The sequence below is a fragment of the Theropithecus gelada genome, chromosome 9 (genome assembly GCF_003255815.1).
Source record: "Theropithecus gelada isolate Dixy chromosome 9, Tgel_1.0, whole genome shotgun sequence".
Classification (NCBI taxonomy): domain Eukaryota; kingdom Metazoa; phylum Chordata; class Mammalia; order Primates; family Cercopithecidae; genus Theropithecus; species Theropithecus gelada.
The window spans coordinates 63,424,601-63,447,099 of record NC_037677.1 but is presented as its reverse complement, the minus strand read 5'-3'; the positions used below and the strand labels follow the sequence as shown (position 1 = coordinate 63,447,099).

Below are 22,499 nucleotides of genomic sequence, written 5' to 3'. Positions count from 1 at the left end.
GCTCACACCTGTAATCCCAGCACTTTGGGAGGCTGAGGCAGATGGATCACTTGAAGTCAGGAGTTCGAGACCAGACTGGCCAACATGGTGAAATACTGTCTCCACAAAAAATACAGAAATTAGCTGGGTGTGGTGGCACCCATAGTACCAACTACCTGGGAGCTGGTGTTTGCCCAGTAGTACTAGCTATCACGGAGGCTGAGGCAGGAGGATCCCGTGAGCCCAGGAGATCAAGGTGCAGTGGGCTATGATCGCGCCACTGCACTCTAGGCTGAGCAACAGAGCAAGACCCTGTCTCAAAAAACAAAACAAAACAAAAAAACCCAAACCAAAAAAAAATCCCATACAGTACTTAGAGCCTGCCAGAGTCCCTGCAATGTCACCCCTGCTGTGATTTACTAAACAGTCCCCCTCTTCTTGGACAATTGAGTAGCTCCAGTTCCCCATCAGTGTAAATACTTCTTTGTTGAGCAGCTTCATGAAAATGAAGGCTGTTGTGTATTTAGGATTCTTTCTCCCCTTAGTCTAGATTAGGCATCAGCAAACTACGGCTCTTAGACCAAATCCAGCCTGCCGCCTGCCTCTGTAAATGTGTTACTGGAACACAGTCTTGCTGTTCTCTTCTGTACTGGCCCACGACTGCTCTTATGCTAGGATGGCAGAGTTCAGTGGCTGCAGCAGGGACCCTGAAGCCTGAAAGTCTAGAGTATTTACCGTCTGGCCCTTTGTGGAAAAAGTTTGCCGACCCCTGGTGGAGATTCCCAAAGATGGGATTAAATTTCACCAAAGGGCGTGGCCCTTCTTAGGGCCTCTCTGAATCTCACTTGCCTTCCAAAGGGTATTTATTGACCCAGCAGGAGAACCTGGAGATCCGAGGGCCCTTGGGGTTCTCTCAGACAACCCACCATGCGGAGGAAGCTGGGCCGGAGTCAGGAGACGGGGAATCTAGCTCTGTTTGCTGTCAGCTGTGTGACTTTCAGGAAGTCACCTCATTTCTCTGAATCTCCGGTTCCCTCTGTAAATTAGGAGTAATTAGGATGGCTCCCCGGAGCACTGCTGTGAGGGTCTTTGTATTTCTTGTGGAGAGACCCCAGTTCTTCTTTTTTTTTTTTTTCATTTTTTTTTTTTTTGAGACAGGGTCTCGCTTTGTCATCTGGGCTGGAGTGCAACGGTGAGATCATAGCTCACTGGTGACTCACCCTCCCAGGTTCAAACGATTCTCCCACCTCAGCCTCATGAGTGCCTGGTACTACAGGCATGTGCCACCATGCCTGGCTGATTTTTGTATTTATTATAGAGATGGGGTTTTGCCATGTTGCCCAGCTTGTTTTGAACTCCTGGGCTGAAGCGATCTGGCTGCCTCAGCCTCCCAAAGTGCTGGGACTACAGGTGTGAGCCCCTCCAGGTTCCAGTTCTTAAGGGAGGGCCTCTGGCTCGGGGAAGGGTGTTCACACACTTGTCTTCCTCAACACAGAGGGTGCACAACCCTGACCTGTTGGGGGTCGCTGGAGCTAAGTGAGGGAGCCCCTGCTTGTCTCGGGGCTGGGAGCCTGCTTGGGGAGACCAACCCTGCACCCAGAACCACAGTGCCTGGTGTGGTCACCCACATATCTCCCCGGACCGCAGATAACCACAGCAACTGGGATAGGGTGAGACACTTAGAAGAACTTCCAGCCTGGCAGAACTGTGTCATGAAAGGAGGGGAAGACTGTCTTCTGGAGAGTTCCAAGGCTTAACTCCTGCCCTTGCAGGGATGGGGACAGGGACAAGATGGGGACAGGCCCTTCCTTAACACCCTGTCCTCCCTCTCAGGGAAGCGGCAGCCGACACAGCATCTGGCAGAGGGCGCTGCGGAGCCTGGAGCGGTACTTCTACCTGATCCTGTTTAACTACTACCTTCATGAGCAGGTGGGGCCCGGGAGGAGCAGACCCATGTCCCCTCCTCCTTGGCCTCTTCCAGCCTCCCCACTGCAGTGACTGACTTGCTGTGGAGGGAGACCCCCCGCAAGGAACCGGGGAGGGAAGGGAAACCAGGAGAGACCCAGATTCAGGAGTACTCCCTGAGCAGCTGGGCACAGGGAGGCCCCACCTCTCTCCCCTGGGCCCTCGTTTCTGTCCTTAGCCAGGACACCAGATGTCCAGGTCTTCTCTCAGCCACTCCCTTGTCCCTGCCCCGGACCATGTTGGCTATCTCCTGGGGCTTCCCCTGCCATGGTGTGGGCAGGGAGATTTCAGGATGGCCCTGTGCCCCTGAATTCCTCGTCTCTCTGCCTCGGGCTGCAGTACCCGCTGGCCTTTGCCCTCAGTTTCAGCCGCTGGCTGTGTGCCCACCCTGAGCTGTACCGCCTGCCCGTGACGCTGAGCTCAGCAGGCCCTGTGGCTCCGAGGGACCTCATTGCCGAGGGCTCCCTGGTGAGTGTGACTGGCAGTCGGGGAAGTGGGCATGGCTGTGTACTGGCCCTGGCCCCTGAACACTGGATTCCTGTGGGGTTGGGGTAAGCATTGTACTCGCGGGTGAACAAGAGAGGTTGTGGGTGTTGGGATCCTCTTGTGAGCAGAATGGGGTCATGCTTAGGCCCCAGCAAGTATTTGCAGCTTTGGCCGCTGTTCTGGTACCTTCTCCTCAGTCTCAAACCCAAGAGCTCTGGGCAGGGTTCTAGGATCTTTGCCTCCAGCTTCTTGTCTTTGAGCCTCAGCTTCCTGGTCTGGAGAGTGAGCACCATTGCTTATCTTGCCAGGGCTGGGGGGAAGCTCCAAGTGCTTTGTAAACTGTGAAGCTCGGGTTCCACCCCACCCGCTACCTGCCTTGGGCCAGGTCCTGACCCTTCCTGCGGCTGCAGTCGGCTGCTGTGGGTCCCAGGCTCAGTGCTCTCCCCACAGCGGGAGGACGATCTGGTCTCCCCGGACGCACTCAGCACTGTCAGAGAGATGGATGTGGCCAACTTCCGGCGGGTGCCCCGCATGCCCATCTACGGCACAGCCCAGCCCAGCGCCAAGGTGACCTCTCCTAGGGGCCTGGGTCCCCCAGTGGGGTTGAGGAGGGAGGGCTGAGGGCTCACTGCCGGCCCTCCCGTGCCCAGGCCCTGGGGAGCATCCTGGCCTACCTGACAGATGCCAGGAGGAGGCTGCGGAAGGTCGTCTGGGTGAGCCTGAGGGAGGAGGCCGTGTTGGAGTGTGACGGGCACACCCACAGCCTGCGGCGGCCTGGGCCCCCTGTGACTCCTGACCAGCTGGAGGTGAGGCCCCCTGCCCTCTAGGCACCCCTTCCTCCGAGGCTTCTGGGGAGTGGCCTGGGAGGGTCTTCAGAAGGCCCCACGCTCCTGTATACAGATGGAGAATCTGAGGCCCCGGGAGGAGCAGTGTCAGGGAGTGGCCAACTCAGGATTCCCACTAAAGTGCTCTGGTAACCTGCCTGGCTTTGGGGGTGTGACCCCTGAGGCTTGGAAGGTCAGGGATGGGACTGGAAGCCAGGGCCAGCCTACAGCCTGCCCCAGTGGCCTGTGTGCTCCCTCCTGCCCTTCCCCAGACCCTGGAGGCCCAGCTGAAGGCCCATCTAAGTGAGCCTCCCCCGGGCAAGGAGGGTCCCCTGACCCACAGGTTCCAGACCTGGCTCACCACGCAGGAGGTCTTCAGCCAGCACCGCAGGACCTGCCCCGGCCTCACCTACCACCGCATCCCCATGCCGGACTTCGGTGCTCCCCGAGAGGAGGTGAGGGTGATGCTCAGGCTGAGGCCTCTGGGGAAGGACGGGAGGCCTCCCTGCCTCCCCTCTGGCCTGGGCTCTGGGAGAATGAAACGGCCCCGGCTTCCCTATGGGGCCCAGGGATGGTCTCCTGGGGTTTTTCCGATTTGGCCCAAGTGGTTTATTCACATCCCTTCCAAGCTTTGTGTGTGTGTGTACCTGTGTTTATTATGTGTTGTAGGGGGTGTGTGTGTGTATTGTGTTACGTGTGTGTGTGATAGGTGTGTGTTAGCGGGGTGTGTATTCTGTTACATGTGTGCATATGTGTTATAAGGTGTGTGTACATGTGTTTATTATGTGTTGTAGGGTGTGTGTGTATTGTGTTTCGTGTGTGTGTGTGATAGGTGTGTGTGTGTTAGCGGGGTGTGTATTCTGTTACGTGTGTGTATGTGTTATAAGGTGTGTGTACATGTGTTATGTGTTGTAGGTTGTATGTGTGTGTATTGTGTTATGGGTGTATGTGTTATAGGTGTGTGTGTTATCAGGGTGTGTGTGTATTCTGTTACAGGTGTGTGCGTGTATTTGTTATAAGGGGTGTGTGTGTGTGTGTTGAGGGTGAGCATGTCCATGGTGTGCGTGGTGTGTGTGTCTCAGTTGGGGACTGTGTATGGAGTGTGTGGGTGGCGTGTGGAGTGTGGCTGTGTGTGTGCATGTGTTTTTATGGAGTTTGTGATGTTTCCCTTGTCTGTGTTGGGGGCTGTGTGTGGAAAACCATCTTTAGGAGAGTGGTGTGGTGTGTGTGGTAGGGTTTGTGGAGGGATCGTTAGGAATGCTTGTGTGTGGCATCTGTAGGTCTGTGACTGTGGGTGTCTCTATAGTGTGTTTACGGGACGTGGATCCCTGTGTGGCGTTGTGTGTCTGGCGTGTGTTGTGGTGCGTGTGTTGTAGGTGGGTCGCTGTGTGCTGTGTGTTTCTGGCAATGGGGTCCGTTTCCTGCCTGAGCCCCTTCTGGCGCATCTCTCCGCGGCTCTCACTGCCTGCAGTCTGCTGCCCCCTAGTGGCCGTGTGCTGCCAGGCTTCTCTGAGGTCAGGCCTCCATCCTCATCGTGGGACCAGGGTTGGGTCCAGCTCAGGTGGGTGGCAGGGCCAGTGATCCATGTGCAGCCCAGGGGCGCAGTACACAGGGGTGGCATACAGGTGCATGTCCTGCGTGGTGGAGGGCGGGCACCTTGAGCCCCAGGTGCGTACTGTGTTGGCTCGCACGTCCTGTTCGGGTGCTTGGTGTGAGGGTGGTTACAGCTGCACAGGTGCAGCTGTTGACACGCACATAGTCTCATGCACTCCGGTGAGTTTTGTTTGTGTGTGCAAGCTTGGGGGCCTGAGAGTTTCTGGCCTGAGGACAGTGGCTGGGACTGCCATGTGGATGGGGCTGCCATGTGGACGGGGGGCCCCGTTGGGGTCTGCGCATCCAGCAGGCACCCGCTGACCCAGACCTTGCTCTCCCCACCCAGGACTTTGACCAGCTGCTGGAGACCCTATGGGCCTCCCTCTCCAAGGACCCAGGCACTGGCTTCGTGTTCAGCTGCCTCAGCGGCCAGGGCCGTACCACGACTGCGATGGTGGTGGCTGTCCTGGCCTTCTGGCACATCCAGGTATGTGTGGCCTCTCCAGGGAGATTAGAGATATGCCCAGAAGGGAGTGGACACTCAGGTCCCAGGCACACAGGTCCTGCAGACACAGGTCCTGCAGGAGGGTGTGAGGGGCACAGATAGCCTGGTGTGGTCCCAGAGCCCCTTCCATCAGTCTTGGGCAGCCCCCCAGTCCTCCCCAGCAAGGGGCTCCTGGCGTTGGGAGGGGGCTTCTGTCTCAGCAGCTGTCCTCCCTCAGGGCTTCCCCGACGTGGGTGAGGAGGAGCTCGTGAGTGTGCCTGATGCCAAGTTCACTAAGGGTGAATTTCAGGTGAGCATGCCCTGCGGGGTCCCTGGAGCACCTTGGAATGGGAGGAGGAGGAGGAGGACTCCTGCTCACAGGTCTAGGGGTCCTCAAAGCACGTCCCAATGCTGTCACCTCTGCCACCTCATCATATCAGTGCTTCCCTGTTCCCATTTTATAGATGAGCCCAGCAAGGCATGGGACAGCTTGGCTCTGGGGCCCTGGCAGATGGCTGGCCATGGAGATGTGGGCTGGACCCCTCCCTGCCTGGCCTTGCTGCTGGGCTGCTGTGTGCCTTGGGGAGGTCACTGGCCACCGTCTTGTCTGGGTAATGTTGATAACAACCTCTCAGCACCTTCAACCCAGCTGTGGTTGATGACCTTGTGTGGGTCACCAGCCTGCTCTGCTCTGCCTGTTCCCCTATTTCAGATTAGGGCACTGGATGGCCAGCCACAAACATTACAGATTTAGTCATCCATGTATTTTGCACCTGCCACATGCCACAGGCCATCTTCTCAGGCATTCCAAGAGTCATGGCAACGTCTCTCAGAGTTGACCCATGGCTGACCTGCAGTTGGCAACACAGTTGGCTCTTGTGTCACTGGCTACCTTCGCTACTTGCCCCTCCCCTGCCCTCGCCACAGTCCTGAGGCCCTGACTGCTGTGCAGCACCTCACACTTCCCAAGCTCTTGCAGCCTCTGGGCCTTTGCATATGCTGTGCCTTCTCCCTTCCTTCTTCTGGCTGATTCTCTGATTCTTTCCTTTTTCCTTTTCTTTTTGTGGTAAAATATGCATAACATAAAATGTACCATGTCAACCATTTTTAAATGTACAGTTCAGTGGCCTTAAGTACATTCACGTTGTTGTGCAACCATTGCCACAACCCATCTAACTCTTTCATCTTGCAAAACAGAACTCTGCCCTCCTATTCAGTAATAATTCCCCATCCTCCCTCCCAGCAGCCCCTGTTCTACTTTCTGTCTCAATGGATGTAACTACTCTAGGAATCTTCTATGAGTGGAATCGTACAGTATTTGTGTTTTATGACTAGTTCATTTCACTGAGCGTGATGTTCTCAAGGTTTACCCACATTGTAGCATGTGTCAGAATTTCTTTCCTTTTAGAGGCTGAATAATATCCCATTGTATGGATAGACCACATTTTGTTTCTCCATTCCTCCATCAAAGGACACTATTTGCTTCCACCTTTTGGCTGTCATGAATGATACTGCTATGAAGTGCATTGTACACGTAGCTGAGTCCCTGCTTTCCATTCTTTTGGACATATACCCAGGAATGGAATTACTGGGTGCTATGGTAATTCTCTTTACTTTTTTGAGGAACCACCATGCTGTTTGCCGCAGGATATGCACCATTTTACATTCCCTCCAGCAACGTACAAAGGTGCCAATATTTCCACATCCTCGCCAACACTCGATTTCTGTTTTTTCTTTTCTTTCTCTTCCCTTCTTTGTTTCTTTCTTGAGATGGGATTTCACCATGTTGGCCAGGCTGGTCTTGAACTCCTGACCTCAGATGATCCACCTGCCTCAGCCTCCCAAAGTGCTGGGATTACAGGCGTGAGCCACCCTGCCCAGCCAATTTTTTTTTTTTTTCTGATAGTAGCCATCCTGCTGGGTATGAAGTGGTATCTTGTGGCTTTGATTTGCATTTCTCTAATGATTAGTGATGTTCAATATCTTCTTATGTGTTTATTGGCCACTCATACATCTTTGGAGAAATGTCTGTTCAAGTCCTTTGCCCATTTTTGAATTGGATTGTTGTTGAGTTTTGGTTCTTTGTATATTCTGGAAACTAATCTCTTATAAGAGAGGTGATGTGTAAATATGTTCTCTATTATGTGGGCTGACTTTTTACTCATTCATAGTGTCATCTGATGCACAAAAGTTCTTAATTTTGATGAAGTCCAGTTTGTCTGTTTTTTCTTTTGTTGCCTATGCCCTTGGTGCTGTATCCAAGAAATCACTGCCAACTCCAATGTCATGAAGCTTCTCCCCTGTGTTTTATCCTAAGACTTTTATAGTTTTAACTCTTAGGTTAAAATCCTAAGTTTTAGGATTTTTTTTTTTTTGGGGGGATTCATTTTGAGTTAGTTTTTGTATATGGTGTGAGGTAAGGGTTGTCTAAGTTTATTCGTTTGCATGTGGATATCTGGTTTTTCCAGCACCATTAGTTTAAGAGTCTGTCTTTCCCCACTGAAAAGTCTTGGCACCCTTGTTGAAAGCCACTTGACCATATATATGAGGGTTTATTTTCCAGCTGAATTTAGTCTTCGCATTGGTCCTTCGAATGTGATGGTCAGGCCTCTGCTTCCTTACACCAGGCCCTGTGCTGGGAGCTGTGTGTACTCCCCCTGTCTCCTTTCCCAGCCCCCAGGAGGTAGGTGCTTTTACTGCTCCCAGTTTGTAGATGAGAAAATGAGGCCTGGGGAGACAAGTTTATTACCCTAGGGCCACATCAGAGAGGTGGGGCTGGGGTATAAGCCAGGCTGTGAACCTCAGAGCCTGTGTTCCAAAGTTACATCATGTGACCTGAAGACACCCCTGTATACCCCATCCTCACCCACCCCCAGATAATCTAGACCAGCTTCCTTTGCAATTAGTTCAGCATTTGCTGAGCCAACAGTCTGTTGGGGAGAAGGGAATATTCAATAGAGCATGAAGAGGCCCAGAGCAGACACTGGTTTTAAGGGCCAAGAGTGCAGCTGAGGGAGCCTGAGAGGGCTTCATAGAGGAGGCAGCATTTGAGTGCCTTTGGGGAAGATTAGTGAGTATGCTTGGTGAGGAGAGGAGTGTGTAGAAAGATCAAGTGTGCAAAGGAGGGATTCTGGAAAGGACAGGAACGATGTAAGGCTGTGATTTGTCAGAAGGGAAGCAGGCAGGACTGAGGGGTGGGGGCCCGGATTGTGAAGGCCCTGGAGGGTTGCACTATGTGTTTGACCTTGACTGTGAGGCCAGCAGGGAGGCAGAGGAGGTTGTGATCAGACTCTCAGTCTGGGGGTCCCAGCAGGCAGTTGTGTGGTTTGGGGAGTGGAGGGAGAGGCAGGAGCTGAGTGAGGAGGGGCTGCAGGGTGAGCAGGAGCAGCCCAGTCCTCATTGGTAGGTCTTGTGGGCTCCTGGATGTGGGGTGAGGACGGCACCTAGGATGACCTCGAGTTTCTGGCTTTGCGGTCGTGACAGCTGTCGAGATGTGGAATTCAGAGGAGGAACAGCTGCAGCAGAGGCCAGGAGTTGGGTTCCCTGTGAAAAGCTGCAGTCCTATCTGAGGTGGCCCCCAGGGGACACAGTTCCCTGCACCTTCCTGGGGACCTGCCTAGAATCTGGGATTGGAGGTGTGGACTGGGCAGCTCCCTCCTGCTCCCCTGGGCACAGCCTTAGCCAGATCTGCCACTAGTTCCTTCCAGACTATTCTTTTTTCTCCTCCCACTTGGCTGCAACTTCATGCCTGCTGGGGTGCCCAGCCCCAGGCCAGGACTCTGAGAAACACACGAGTTGGGGAAAGACCTTTCCCTGTTCTTAAGTGGCAGCCAGAGAGAGAAGAGGGCGAGTTAGGTGTTCATTCATTCACTGGGCAGCTGTTGCTGGGGCATCGGGCAGGTGCCAGGTGCCACTCCAGGTGCTGGCAGAAAGCCCCTCACTTAGTGGGGAGCAGGCATGAAAGCAGAAGCAGATGAGCAGGTGGCTGTCGACCATGGGACAGGGCTCTGCGGGGACCTTGCAGAGTGGTGGGGGTGGGTGGTGGGAGGGGTTATGGGTGAGGCTGGAGAAATAGGCTGGGACCGGGTGGTGCAGGGGGCCTTGTGGGCCCCAGTTTCTGTGCTGAGTGCAAGGGAGCCATGAAGAGATCAAAGCCTGGGAATTATACAAACATGGGTTCACATCTATACTTTTGTAAGACCTCTCTGGCCACCAGGGAGAGGGAGGGCCGGGAGGAGGTGGAGACGCTGGTCAGAGGGGTACTGATGTGGAGGCAAAAGGGGATGGAGGTCTGGATCAGGTGCCAGCTGTAGAGAGGTGCAGTGTAGACAGATTTGGAGGGGAACTCAGCACAGGGTGGCTGAGAGGGCCTGGGGGGGAAAAGCCATAGAGTGACCTAAACAGGCTTCAGTTTTCCCTTGCAATAAAGGGCAGATTATATCATTTTTCTTTTTCTTTTTCTTATTACTCAGAGATGGGGTCTCACTATGTTGGCCAGATCGGTCTTGAACTTCTGGCCTCAAGCGATCTCCCCACCTCGGCCTCCCAAAGTGCTGGGATTACAGGCATGAGCCACTGCACCTGGCCTGGGTAGGGGATAATATCAGATGAGTAGTGTCCAACTCTGAGCATCTGCGCAGTACCTGGGGCTCCTGGAGGTTAGGAGGAGGGTGGGGAGGCTTCTCACACCCCCTCCTCACCCCTCCACCCCTGGTATGTGACAGCTATCTGTTTTATAGATCAAAGTTCTGCATGAGGCCTCGTTTGAAGCAGGATTTCTACTGCTTAAAAAATAAGCACCTCGACCAGGCGTGGTGGCTCACGCCTGTAATTCTAGCACTTTGGGAGGCTTAGGTGGGCGGATCACTTGAGGCCAAGAGTTCAAGACCAGCCTGGCCAACATTACGAAACCCTATCTCTACTAAAAATACAAAAATTAGCTGGGTGCAGTGGCAGGCACCTGTAATCGCAGCTACTCGGGAGGCTGAGGCGGGAGAATTGGTTGAACCCAGGAGGCAGAGGTTGCAGTGAGCCAAGATCTTGCCATTGCACTCCAGACTGGGTGACAGGGCGAGACTCCATCCCAAACAAAACAAAACAAAACAAAAATAAGCACCTTAGGTCAACTTAACATTCCATGGGTGCATTGGGGTGGTTTTTGTATCGTGTAATACAGAGCATACAAAATGGCAATTTGGAGTCACAGTCGTGCATTTAATATGTCTTGAACATCTTAAATCACTTCTGTTCCCATGTTTTTTTGTAGAATTATTTCCTAACGAAAACCACTTCTTGATTGTGGCTCTCCTGTGAGAAGTGGGTGCACGCTGTGATGTCTTTGGCTGTGGCAGTCCTGTTTTCCTAGTAACTCTGTTGATGTGCTCTGACACTGAAAATCTGTGTGGTGTGCAAGATACTAAGTTGTGGATTGGTGGGGCTTTTATGCCACAGCTTATCAGAACTTGAAGATACTGGTACTTAATACTCTCTTAAGGAACAATTTACCTCCAAATTTTAGGCTGGAAAATTAATGGAATAACTTCCCAGCACTTTGGGAGGCTGGGGGCGTGGATTGCTTTAGCCCAGAGTTTGAGATTAGCCTGGGCAACGTGGCAAAACCCCGTTTCTACTAAAAGTACAAAACATCAGCCACGTGTGGTGGCATGGGCCTGTAGTCCCAGCTACTCGGGGGGCTGGGGTGGGAGGATCACCTGAGTCCAGGAAGTTGAGGTTTCAGTAAGCCCTGATTACGCCACTGCACTCCTGCCTGGATGACAGAGTGAGACTCTTGTCTCCATAAAACAACAACAAAAAATGTCAATGGGATAACTAAAAAGGAATCATAATCCATACCTTTTTTAGATTTTCGGTACAAATGGCAATGTCTGTGTACTGATCCTCAACACAACCAATAAATCCCAATTGTGGAGGAAAAAGAAAAGCACCTGGGTAGCCTGGCCCCTGAGATGTCCAGGATCCCTCGTCCTCCCTCTGACTGAGAACTGAGGAGCAGGGCTCTGTGGTCAGCACCTGGGCCTTAGGCCTGGTGTGGCCTTTTGGTGAGGGTGCAAGCCTGGTGCTGGGGCTGTGGGTTCTCACCTGTCCCCACCAGCTTTCTGTCTGCTCACCCCGTTCTCTGGCCCCAGGTAGTAATGAAGGTGGTGCAGCTGCTGCCCGATGGGCACCGTGTGAAGAAGGAGGTGGACGCGGCGCTGGACACTGTCAGTGAGACCATGACGCCCATGCACTACCACCTGCGGGAGATCATCATCTGCACCTACCGCCAGGTGAGCCCTCGCCCCACCCCAGCCACCCTTCCAGGTGTGCACGGCCCAGGGAGTGGCTGATGTGGCTTTGGGGTTGCTAGGGGCCCCTCCTTGGCTCCTGGTCACTTTTCCACCTTCTGGAAGTGGAAGAGATCCATGAAATGGACACATCCCCAGCCCCAACCCACTCATACCAGATTCTGGAGTGGTGGGGGGGATGCGTGCAGGGGCCACGTTCAAAGCATTCAACAACTGCTGCGGCCCTGGGACCAATCAAGGATGTGGCCAATCAGAGTGAACACCCAGGAGCCCTGTGGTGCCAGGCATTAACCCTCTAGTTTCTGAGTCCTGGCAGGGGGACCAGAGGTCCCGGACAGGAGTCAGGTCGTGGTGGGTGGGGACCCTCGGGGTCTTGGAGTGGCTGTTTCACAGCTAGCACGGAGGCCGTCATCTTGGGATGTGGGTATGTGCTGCCCTGGGGCTGGGGCTGGCTCCCAGATGGGGTGTTTTTGGTCTGCTCAGTAAAAATTGTTTTTAAATAACTTACCACATTATAAAAATAAAGTTTTGGCCAGGCACGGTGTCTCATGCCTGTAATCCTAGCACTTTAGGAGGCCGAGGCGGGCAGATCACCTGAGGTCAGGAGTTGAAGACCAGACTGGCCAATGTGGTGAAACTCCATCTCTACTAAAATACAAAAATTAGCCGGGCGTGGTGGTGGGCACCTGTAGTCCCAGCTACTCGGGAGGGTGAGACAGGAGAATCGCTTGAACCCAGGAGGCGGAGGTTGCAGTGAGCGAAGATCGTGCCATTGCACTCCAGCCTGGGCAATAGTGAGACTCCTCAAAAAAAAAAAAAAGTTTCATAATAGTCCAGATTTCATGTAATAATCTGGATTTTCAGCCTATCTGGAAAGAATGTGCCCTTAAGCCTGCCTGAGTCCCCAGTACTCCCTGCTCTGTCACACTCAGCCCTACTGGCCCAGTCCCATGACCACAGGCTAATGTGGGCTCTGGAGTTTTCTTCCTGGGTCTCTGTGTGGAGTGCTCACTTCTGTTCCTCTCTGGCCCAGTGAATCTGATTGCCTTCTGGGACAGAGGCAGGTGCTGAGTGGGAGGGGCAGTGGTGCGAGCCGGCGGGTAGGGGGTGAGGACTCCATGGTGCTGAGAGGGGGCTGTATGTGCCAGTCATGTGTTCCCCACTGCTGGCCAGCAATTCTTAGAAACAGCTCTTGCCTGTGGCCCCTGCAGAGGGGGCCTGCCCCAAGCCAGCCCTATGCTCGGCTGCAGCTGTGCACACATTGGGGCAATGACTGATTGGGCCCAGCTTTTGCTCAGGGTCATGGATCAGGCCCTGATTGGGGCAAAGGGTGGATGCCTAGCTGGAAGGCAGGGTAAGGCATCTGGGGTCAACCTGGGTCCAAGATCAGAGGTCAATTGGGAGGGGAGTTTGGAGAGATTAAGAGGCTGCCAGGCCAGGGGAAGAGTGACTCACACCTATAATCCCAGCACTTTGGGAGACGTAGGCAGGAGGATCACTTGAGGCCAGGAGTTTGAGACTTGCCTGGGCAACATAGCAAGACCTTGTCTCTACAAAAAAAAGAAAAAAAATTAGCTGGGCATGTTGGCCTACGGTCCCAGCTACTTGGGAGGCTGAGGTGGGAGGACTTCTTGAGCCTGAGGAGTCGAGGCTGCAGTGAGCTGTTGTCACTCCACTGCACTCCAGCTTGGGTGATGGAGAGAGACTGTCTCAAAAAACAAAAACAAAAACAAAAAGCTGTTAAATGTGGGGAGAGGAAGGTGGTTAAGGAGTTTCAGAAGATGGACTTTGGTGAATTTAGGAAGAACTATTTTCTTCAGGGCCATAGTTACACTGGATCCTGAGTCTCCTTTTGAGTTACCTTTGGGTCCCTCTCACAACGCTCTTGTGGCAGCAATGAGCTAAGAAGCTGAGCTCCTCCCACTTTCAGAGGATGCTGAGAGGGTTGAGAATCGAAGCTTCCAGTTCAGTCTCCAGCTGGAGGCCCAATAGTTGAAAAAGGATGCCTGCTTCAGAGCATCTTAGACCCTCCATCCCATGGTGGCCAGGGTCTGTTAGCCCCTACCTCCCTGACTTCTGAAGCTGATAGGCCTCCCTTCCTGTCATCTCCGCAGCCCTGGAAGTCCATTGTGAGGCACCCAGAGGGTGGAGCAGGGAGCATGACAGGGCCTGAGCCCTGGGGAGAGAGGAGGGTTCCCCCAGAGCTGGCCTGGAGCAGTGTCCTCAGAGAGCCTGGGAAGGTGTGTCAGGTGGGAGGGGCTGCATGGCAAAGGCCAGGGGGCCGAAAGGTGCAAAACGAGTTTAGAGGCAGCAAAGGTGGTTTGGTGCACGCATCTGATGACATAGAAGTTGTTGGAGATGAGTTGGTGTGGGTGAGTTGGCGCTGCTCCTTGGACATTGGAGAGGGAAAGGTGGTTGGGGCTGTGAGAGGTGATTGCTTTACTCTGTTGGCATTGGAGAAGGAAGGTGGGTGGGGTGTTAGAGGTGGTCACTCTGGCTGCCTTCTGAATGTGAAGTGTTTTTTAGTGAGGAGAGAGGAAGCAGAGCCAGCTGAGGATTCTTACCGCTCCCACCAGGTCACCCACCCCCTTTCCAAAGGCCAGGTTGGTTGTGACCTCTGCAGTGGGAGGACGGGGATCCCTGAGCCCCAGGGCCCCTTGGAGGGCCCAGAGGCAAGATGTAGAGTCATTCCAGAATATGGCCACCAGGTGGCGCCAGTGACCTACCTGGCCAAATTCTTCGAGGCACTGAAGAGCCGAGGGACTGAGACACCCTCTGGTTCAGGGGCTTGCACCCCGCATGTCCAAGAGATCTCAGAGCTTTAAACCATGCTGTGGCAGAGCTCCACTCCTAGAGAGTCTGATTTAGTTGGTGGGGGTGTCTTGGCCAGGGCACGGAGCTTGTTTTTGAAGTCTCCCAGGTGATTCCAGTGCACAGCCAAGGCTGAGAGCCACATATTCTAAGCAGCGGCCCCCAGCTTTAGTGGACTTCAGAATCACCTGGTGGGCTTGTTAAAATGCAGACTGCTGGGCCCCACTCTGGAGCTTCTGATTCTGGAGGTCTGGAGGTCTAACACGCTCCCAGATGATACTGATGCTGGAAGGGACCACACTGGGGGACCTGCCATCCCCCCACAATCTCCGTTACAGCAGCTCTATTGACATACAATTCACGATGTATATAATTCACGTGCCATGCAATTCACTTATTTATGGTGCATGAGTCCGTGGTTTTTAGTACATTCACAGAGTTGTGCATCCAGCACCACATCAAGTTTAGAACATTTTTCATCACCCTGAAAAGAAACCTCACACCCACTAGCAGTCGCTTCCCCTCCCCCACCCTCTGGCAGCCACTGATCTTTCTGCCGCTATGGATTTGCATGGTCTGGCCATTTCATATAAATGGAATCATACACTCTGTGGTCCTTTGTGTCTGGCTTCTTTCACTTAGCATAATGTTTGAAGGTTTATCTGTGTTGTAGCATGTATTCTTCGTTTTCATGGCTGAATAATATTCTGTTGTATAGACATATCCCATTATGTCTGTCTATTCATCAGCTGATAGGCATTTGGCTTGTTGTAGAACTTTTTGGCTATTATGAATAATGTTGCTGTGAGGATTCATGTACAAGTTTTTGTGTGAACGTATGTTTTCATTTCTCTTGATTATATACCTAGGAGTGGAATTGCTGGATCATATGGTCATTCTGTGTTAAACCTTTTCAGGTTAACCACCATGAATTGGTGACTGACTGGGGATAAGAGGCAACGGTCTTCACTCCCAGCCCATGTTCCTCCCCAGACCATGTTGTCCTTGACCCAAGGATCTCATCCATGTTGCCCCAGTGGGCTGCTGGGAGGTTGTGGAGGCTCAAGAAAGGCAGCGGCCCCGACCACCCCTTCCCTCTAATGGTGACTTCTGGAAATTGGCAGTCAGGTCTCCCCTGCAGTATCAGCTGTCCTTCTGGTTTCAAACCCAGAAGTCCCCAGGTGGCCTCCAGCAGGGTCTGTGCTTCTCTGCTCAGAGCAGGCCGGGTGCTGTGTGTGCAGGGGTGCCATCAGCCTGGTCAGATCCCCCACAGTCTCTGGATGTAAATGAACCTGAGCTCAGGCTTGGGCAGGGCTTTATCCCCTCCACCGGCTTAATTTGCCTGGGAATGTTCTAGGTTCGGTCCACATTTGGCCCATCTGAAGTTTTCCAAAGTCCCGAGAGTCCACTTGGGATCCTGAAATTCAACAGCATGTGTCTACTTGGCTTCCTGCCCCTCACTCCCCAGAGCCCCCAAATGGTGAATTTCTTTTTCCTGGCCCCCTGCCAGCTTCAGCAGTCAGCTTATACATTAATAATAAGCAGTTAAGAACACAGCTCCTGTGTTATGGCATTTGTGCTTCTTCAGCAATAAAGCTATTCCAGGGCCCTCAGTTGGGAACAGTGGAAGAATTTGGAGGTCAATATCCTTTTGTGGATCAGAGAGGAGGGCTCAGAATGTGCATGAATCTTCATTTGCACCCTGAGGTTGCACAGCAGGAATAAGGACAGTAAGTACCAAAAGCTTAGATGGCCCAGGGAGAACAAAGAGTCTCCCAGAATCCTGATAGCGATGATTTTACTTTTGCCCTTTTCTTTCTGGGCTTCGTGCACTTGCCTGCAGCCTGTCTGGAAGCTGTGATTGTGGCAGGCCCACGGGACGTCTCTGGCCGCTCACCTAGGCTGTGTTTGTGCATTTCAGCATGTGCCCAGCCAGCATGTAACGCCTCAGCGCTGGGCCCTGTGCGGACACTGGGCGGGGGCCAGTGATGAAAGGTGCGCAGAGCTGACGTTCTAGTAGGGCAGAGAAAGGCAAAATTAAGCAACAGCTCTGGCTCCTGGGCGTTTTGTTGTGTTTGCCGAGGAGCCCTTACATCATCACATTCTGTGTTCACATACCACGCAGTGAGTGGAAGTGCCGTTTCCCATGCTGTTCCTGTGTATAGCATGTGTGGCCGGCCCTTCACGTTCTTTCCTGTCATCTTCTAGGATGGGGCTGATGTGGACCTCGTAGCGCATGTGGCTCTTCCGTTGTGTGGATTATTTCTGTAAGGCTGATACTTAGAAGTAGAATTATTGAATGAGTCAAAACGTAGGAACTTATATTTTTAAGTATTTTGGAATGTTTCAAACAGAAAATTTCAAAGCAGAGAGTATAATTTCCTCAGCCCTCGTGTGCCCACCTCCCAGCTGCAGTAAGTACCCATCTCAGCCAGTCTTATTTCATCTCAAGCCCTCTGAGCTCTGCACTGAATTATTTTAAAGCACATCCCAGTCCTCACGCTACTTCTTCTGTGCATATTTCAGTGCGTACCTCTAAAGAAGGGGGATCTTTTAAAGAAGGTAATCACACCACCATTATTGCCTCTTAAACAATGGACAGTCGCTACTTACCAGCAAATATCTGGTCAATGTTTAGATGTTTCCACTAATCTCACAGGCCTTCTGCAGCTGGATCAGGATCCAAACAAGATCCACATGTTGCATTTGATTGACGTGGCCCTAAGTCTCTTTTAATCTCAACAGTTCTCCTTTCCCCCTCTGAAATATATTTGTGAGGTGAACTGGTTGTCTTCCTGGGCTTCCTGGAGGTAATTTTGCTAGTTGCACCCCTAGGTTTAAGTTGGCCTGTGCTTCCTGGAAATGGTTCGCGGCCAAGGCTTCACGAGATTCCGGCTCACTGTGGCCAGAATGGTTACTGGGGGTGCCATATGCTGCTGTTGGGGCTGGAAGGTCCTGTCGTCTCTCCTGTTATGACTGGCTTCTGGGCATCGCCAACTTGCAGAATGGTGATCTGCTGGCTCTCTCATTCCATCTACGTTAATTAACTGCAATACTTCCAGAATGAGAGACTTCCCCTCAGGTGTGGTGGGGACAGACAGGCAGGTTCCATGCTTGCTGTTTCCTTTGATTTCCCTGTCTCCAGTGGATGGGTTGGTTTGGGAGATGCTTGTCTAAAAATGAGGCAAAGATGTTGGCTTCAGCAAGACCTAATGTTCCTCCAGATTTGGATGTGGTTGGAGTCTGTGAGGAGGGTCTGGGTGACTGGAGTGAGAGCCGGCAGGGAGAGGGATGGGGTAGAGGCTCATGCGGAGGGACAGGGAGTCACTAGAGACCCAGTGCCGGCCACACATGTCCTGATATCTCCTTGACCAACTTGGAACTAGTCCGAGAGGTGCCCATGCTGGGCTGATAGACATTTTCACGACCACAGTCCTCACTTTGCCTGTGTGTGATAAAGGGCGTACTAATGTTGGTTCCGGTTTTACATTTGAGGAGGGAGGCACTGAGCTTGCCCAAGAATATGCTGCTGGCAGATTTAGGAGGGGGGCAAGACCCAGCCCCTGACTCCCAGATTGGGCCTCTCCGCCATGCCATATGGCCTCCCAAGTGGGAGGAGGCACCATTTCATCTCTCCCTGCCCACCTTGAGCCCTGCTGCAGGGAAACAGAACTGGAAGCCATGGTCCTTGCCCTTGAGGAAGCCGCAGACTGAGCAGGAGAAGGACGAGGAAAAGAACACATCCCAGACACAGGTTGTGGGTGCAGCTGGGAGGGGGTGGAGCTGAGCCTAGGCACATATTTTCCACTGGGACAGACCTTCCCTGAGGGAACAGCCTCGACCCTTCTCTCTGCCTATGCCTGTCTCAAGCAGCCCGACTTCAGGGGCTGCAGCCTATGGCAATGCCCCTCTGTTCTCCAGTGTGTGCAAGATTGAGTCAAGGCTCGGATGCCCCGTGCATGTGAAGGGACCAGATGCTTGGGGCATTTTAAAAACTGCCTCAAGGCCATGCACTCTGGCTCATGCCTGTAATCCCAGCACTTCGGGAGGCCAAGGTGGGAGGGTCACCTGAGGTCAGGAGTTCAAGACCGGTCTGGCCAACATGGTGAAACCCTGTCTCTACAAAAATACAAAAATTAGCTGAACGTGGTGGCACACCTGTAATCCCAGCTACTTGGGAGGCTGCGGCAGGAGAATCACTCGAACCCTGGAGGCAGAGGTTGCAGTGAGCTGAGATCATGCTGCTGCACTCTAGCCTGGGTCACAGAGTGAGACTCCATCTCAAAACAAACAAATAAACAAACAAACTGCCTCAAAAGGGAAAAAGAAAGAAAGAAAATCCATTGAACTAAGCCACTTCCGGCGCTTTGGATGGAAGTGAGAATGCCGGGCCCTGGCTGAGGAGAATCCAACATGGCCGCCAGCCCAGGGCGGTGACACCCTCGGCTCACCTCGTTGTTTCCTTTTGGGCTTGGAAAGGGAAAATATTTATGACAAAAACCAAAGTCAGAGCGCCTGGGGGAGGCCCTGCTAGAATCATTAATGCCAGCGGCACTTTTCCTGGGCTTTGGCTGGTGACGTTAATTCTTAGTGTTTGGTGTTTAAAACAGCCTGTGTCTCCTGTTTTCCCTTGGGAAGAGTTTGAAGAACAGCTGAGGTGAAGGGAGCCACACAGGGAGAAGGCAACGTCGTCTGGTCTCAAAGCGAGATTTATTGTATAAAGACTGTAGTGCTTTAACTTTGAGCAGTGCTTTTTGAGCGTCCCCTCCCCTCCCCTCCTCTCCCCTCCTCTTGTCTCCCCTCCCCTCGCCTCCCCTCCCCTTTCTTTGAGACGGAGTCTTGCTGTGTTGTCCAGACAAGTGCAGTGGTGCAACGTTGGCTCACTGCAATCTGTGCCTCCCAGGTTCAAGTGATTTTCCTGCCTCAGTCTCCCAAGTAGCTAGGATTACAGGCACCTGCCACCACCACTCCCAGCTAATTTTTGTCTTTTTACTAGAGATGGGGTTTTGCCATGTTGCCCAGGCTGGTCTCAAACTCCTGGACTCAAGTGATCCACCCACCTCGGCCTCCCACAGTGCTGGGATTACAGGTGTGAGCCACTGCACCTGGTTGCTATTTGAGTTTTCTAAGAACTCACCTTTTGTCTTTTGTGGTCCTCAGACAGATGGTGAGACCAGGACAAATTTTATTAGACGCATTTGACTGAGAAGAAACTGAGGCCTAATGAAGTTTTGTGATTGGTTGGAGGCTGGACCAGAACCTGGCTCCCAACTCCTCGACTTGCTGTGGCAGCCACAACCCGGGGGCAATCTTGCGATGGCAGAGAAGGGAAGGGTTGGAAGGGAAGCTGCCAGCCACTACTGTGTGACTGCCTGGGTTGGTGCAGAGTTGTCTCTGCGACCAAAGGAGCTGCCAGGAGGTCAGAGAGACCAGCTCTGTGTCCCAAGGGCTGAAGTCATTTCTTAAGAAAAATAAAAGGCCAGAGAGCTCTGGCTCTGAGCCCCAGGCAGGGTCTCTCTCAGCCTCTTGAAAACCCTGGCTGTTGGCTGGGCGCGGTGGCTCCCACCTCTAATCTCAGCACTTTGGGAGGCCGAGGCGGGCAGCTCACGAGGTCAGGAGATCGAGACCATCCTGGCTAACACGGTGAAACCCCGTCTCTACTAAAAATACAAAAAAAAAAAAAAATTAGCCGGGCATGGTGGCGGGCGCCTGTAGTCCCAGCTACTCGGGAGGCTGAGGCAGGAGAATGGCATGAACCCGGGAGGTGGAGCTTGCAGTGAACCGAGATGGCGCCACTGCACTCCAGCCTGGGCAACAGAGCGAGACTCCGTCTCAAAAAAAAAACCACCCTGGCTCCCTGGCTGCCAAAGTTGTTCCCCAGAGACGCGGTTCCAGTAGGTAATGTGTCTCGGGAGGAGGGCCGGAGCAACTTGGGCAGCCCTGCAGTGCTATGAGCTGTCACATAAAATAGGACCCAAGCAAAGGCTGCTTCCTGGGCTCTTTCACACCCAGCCTAGAACGGCTTCCAGAACGGAGTGTGTGTGTGAGTGTGCATGTGAGTACACATGTGCTCTCGTGTGTGTATGCATGTGTGTAGGACACATGTTCTCAGTAGCCGAGACCCCTCGCTCTCTCTTTGAGACAGGGTCTTGCTCTGTTGCCCAGGCTGGAGTGCAGTGGTGCAATCATAGCTCACTGTAGCCTCAACCTCCTGGGTTCAGGTGATTCTCCTGCCTCAGCCTCCTGAGTAGGCGGCACTACAGAGATGCACCACCACACCTGGCTAATTTTTAAATTTTTTTGTAGAGACAGGGTCTTTGCTGTGGTGCCCACGCTGGCCTCAAACTGCTGGGCTCAAGTCATCCTCTTGCCTCAGCCTCCCAAAGTGCTGGGATTAAAGGTGTGAGCCACCATACCTGGCTGCTGAGACCACTCATCTCTCTTCCTTCCCATTGTAGGGCAAGCTGATATTTCCATTCTGCAGGAGGACTTTCCTGTTTTATTCAACAACAGACATCCATCGAGCAGCTGTGGTTTCTAAGTGTGCACCACTGGGCTTAGAATTGTTGGTGGGCTTGGGAGGGGTTTAATCTCAACTCCAGCCTCACCGCCTCCCTCACCCCCTGGGTAATCCCCAGAGACCCTGTCTCAGTGCCTGCCTCTCCCATTGTCCCGATTGTGGTTGTTACCAGAGATCCCTGTTTCTGCTGCAAGGTCCACCTCTGAAATCCTGACTCCAGCACCCTGCCTGGCACAAGTAGGGGCTCCACAAATGTCTTTCTAGTGAGTGGATGGAGGGAAGGTTGAGTAAATCATTGCATAAATAAATAGGAAAGCCTGACTGCACCTTCATTATTTAACCCTTTTGGTTCTTTGTCCACATTGTTGGTCTTCCAGGACAGGGCATTCTTCTGCAGCAAGCTAAAGAGCCCTGGGTCAGGGGTTGGAAGCCCTGGCTCTGCCAGTAACTCCCTGTGGAACCTTGGGCAAGTCACTTTGGCCTGCCTGGACCCCTGTTTTTCCATCTGTCACCTGGAATTGTTACCCTTGTTCTGCGTGCTTTGAGGGATGGTGGTGAAGACCAGTCTGGGGCCCACGGGAGGTGGGATGGGGTGTGTGGGGTGTGCAGGGTGGCTGGGCTGCCAGGCAGGCTCCGTGGGCTACATGCGGGCACAGTGGGCCTCTTGAGGAACGAGACTGTGTCCTCTCAGCGTTAAATCTCTGTGCCTGGCCTAGAGGTGCTGCTGAACAGCGTCTGTTGAACTCATGGCATGCAGAGTGGCCCACGGCACCAGGTCAAGTCCCTTCACACTTTGAAATTACTTAACAAAATATGATGTCACCTTTGGAAAATGGGTTACCCGTATGGATTGAGGGCGATTTTCTCCCTTCCAGAGGTTAGGTACTTCCTGTGCTGGGGTCCCACCGCTGGGCTGGCCTGAGGATGCAGTTTGCAGGGACTCGGTGGAGACCCACCACACGCAGTGGCTGCTGCTGCACTTGGGAAGAGGGTGGGCTCCCGGCCCTGGAACCTGCCCTTCAGCCACTGGCCGTCTTTGGGGACTGTCACTTGCCTCCCCAGCCTGGGCCCCACCTCAGCTGGAGGCAGAGGTCACCAGGCCAGGTTTCTTTCTTTTGAGTCGGTGAGCGAGGGGATAGCAAGGAGGCTTCAGGCTTCAGTAATGGCAGGGGTGGCAGGGTGGGGAGGGTTGCTCTCTGGCTGGCTTGATGAAGACCCTGAGCCTGGCCTTGTTGGCTCTTCCTCTTTTTTTTTTTTTTTCTTTTCTTTTTTTTTTTTTTTTTAGAGACAGACTCTCGCTCTGTCACCCAGGCTGGAGTGCAGTGGTGCAGTCATGGCTCACTGACTGTAACCTTGACCTCTTGGGCTCAAGCCATCCTCCCTCCTGAGCTCCCAGGCCTGAGTGGCTGGGGCTACAGGTGCGTGCCACCACACCTGCCTCTTTTTTGTTGTTCTTTTGGTAGAGATGGTCTCCTTCTGTTGCCTGGGTTGTTGGCTCTTCTTATTTCTCCTCTGGGGCTGTCTTCTCCTGA

At 53.1% G+C, this 22,499-nt stretch overlaps 1 protein-coding gene across 1 annotated transcript in view; it reads left to right on the top strand.

The window, feature by feature from the left end:
* Window positions 1-22,499, top strand: part of PALD1 (phosphatase domain containing, paladin 1) — a 90,824-nt gene that overhangs the window by 57,776 nt on the left and 10,549 nt on the right. The window contains exons 11-18 of the mRNA XM_025396952.1: window positions 1,813-1,908; window positions 2,284-2,412; window positions 2,881-2,997; window positions 3,081-3,236; window positions 3,527-3,709; window positions 5,194-5,334; window positions 5,570-5,641; window positions 11,478-11,618. Coding sequence (XP_025252737.1) covers window positions 1,813-1,908; window positions 2,284-2,412; window positions 2,881-2,997; window positions 3,081-3,236; window positions 3,527-3,709; window positions 5,194-5,334; window positions 5,570-5,641; window positions 11,478-11,618 — 1,035 coding nt within the window. The remainder of the gene's footprint in view (window positions 1-1,812; window positions 1,909-2,283; window positions 2,413-2,880; window positions 2,998-3,080; window positions 3,237-3,526; window positions 3,710-5,193; window positions 5,335-5,569; window positions 5,642-11,477; window positions 11,619-22,499) is intronic.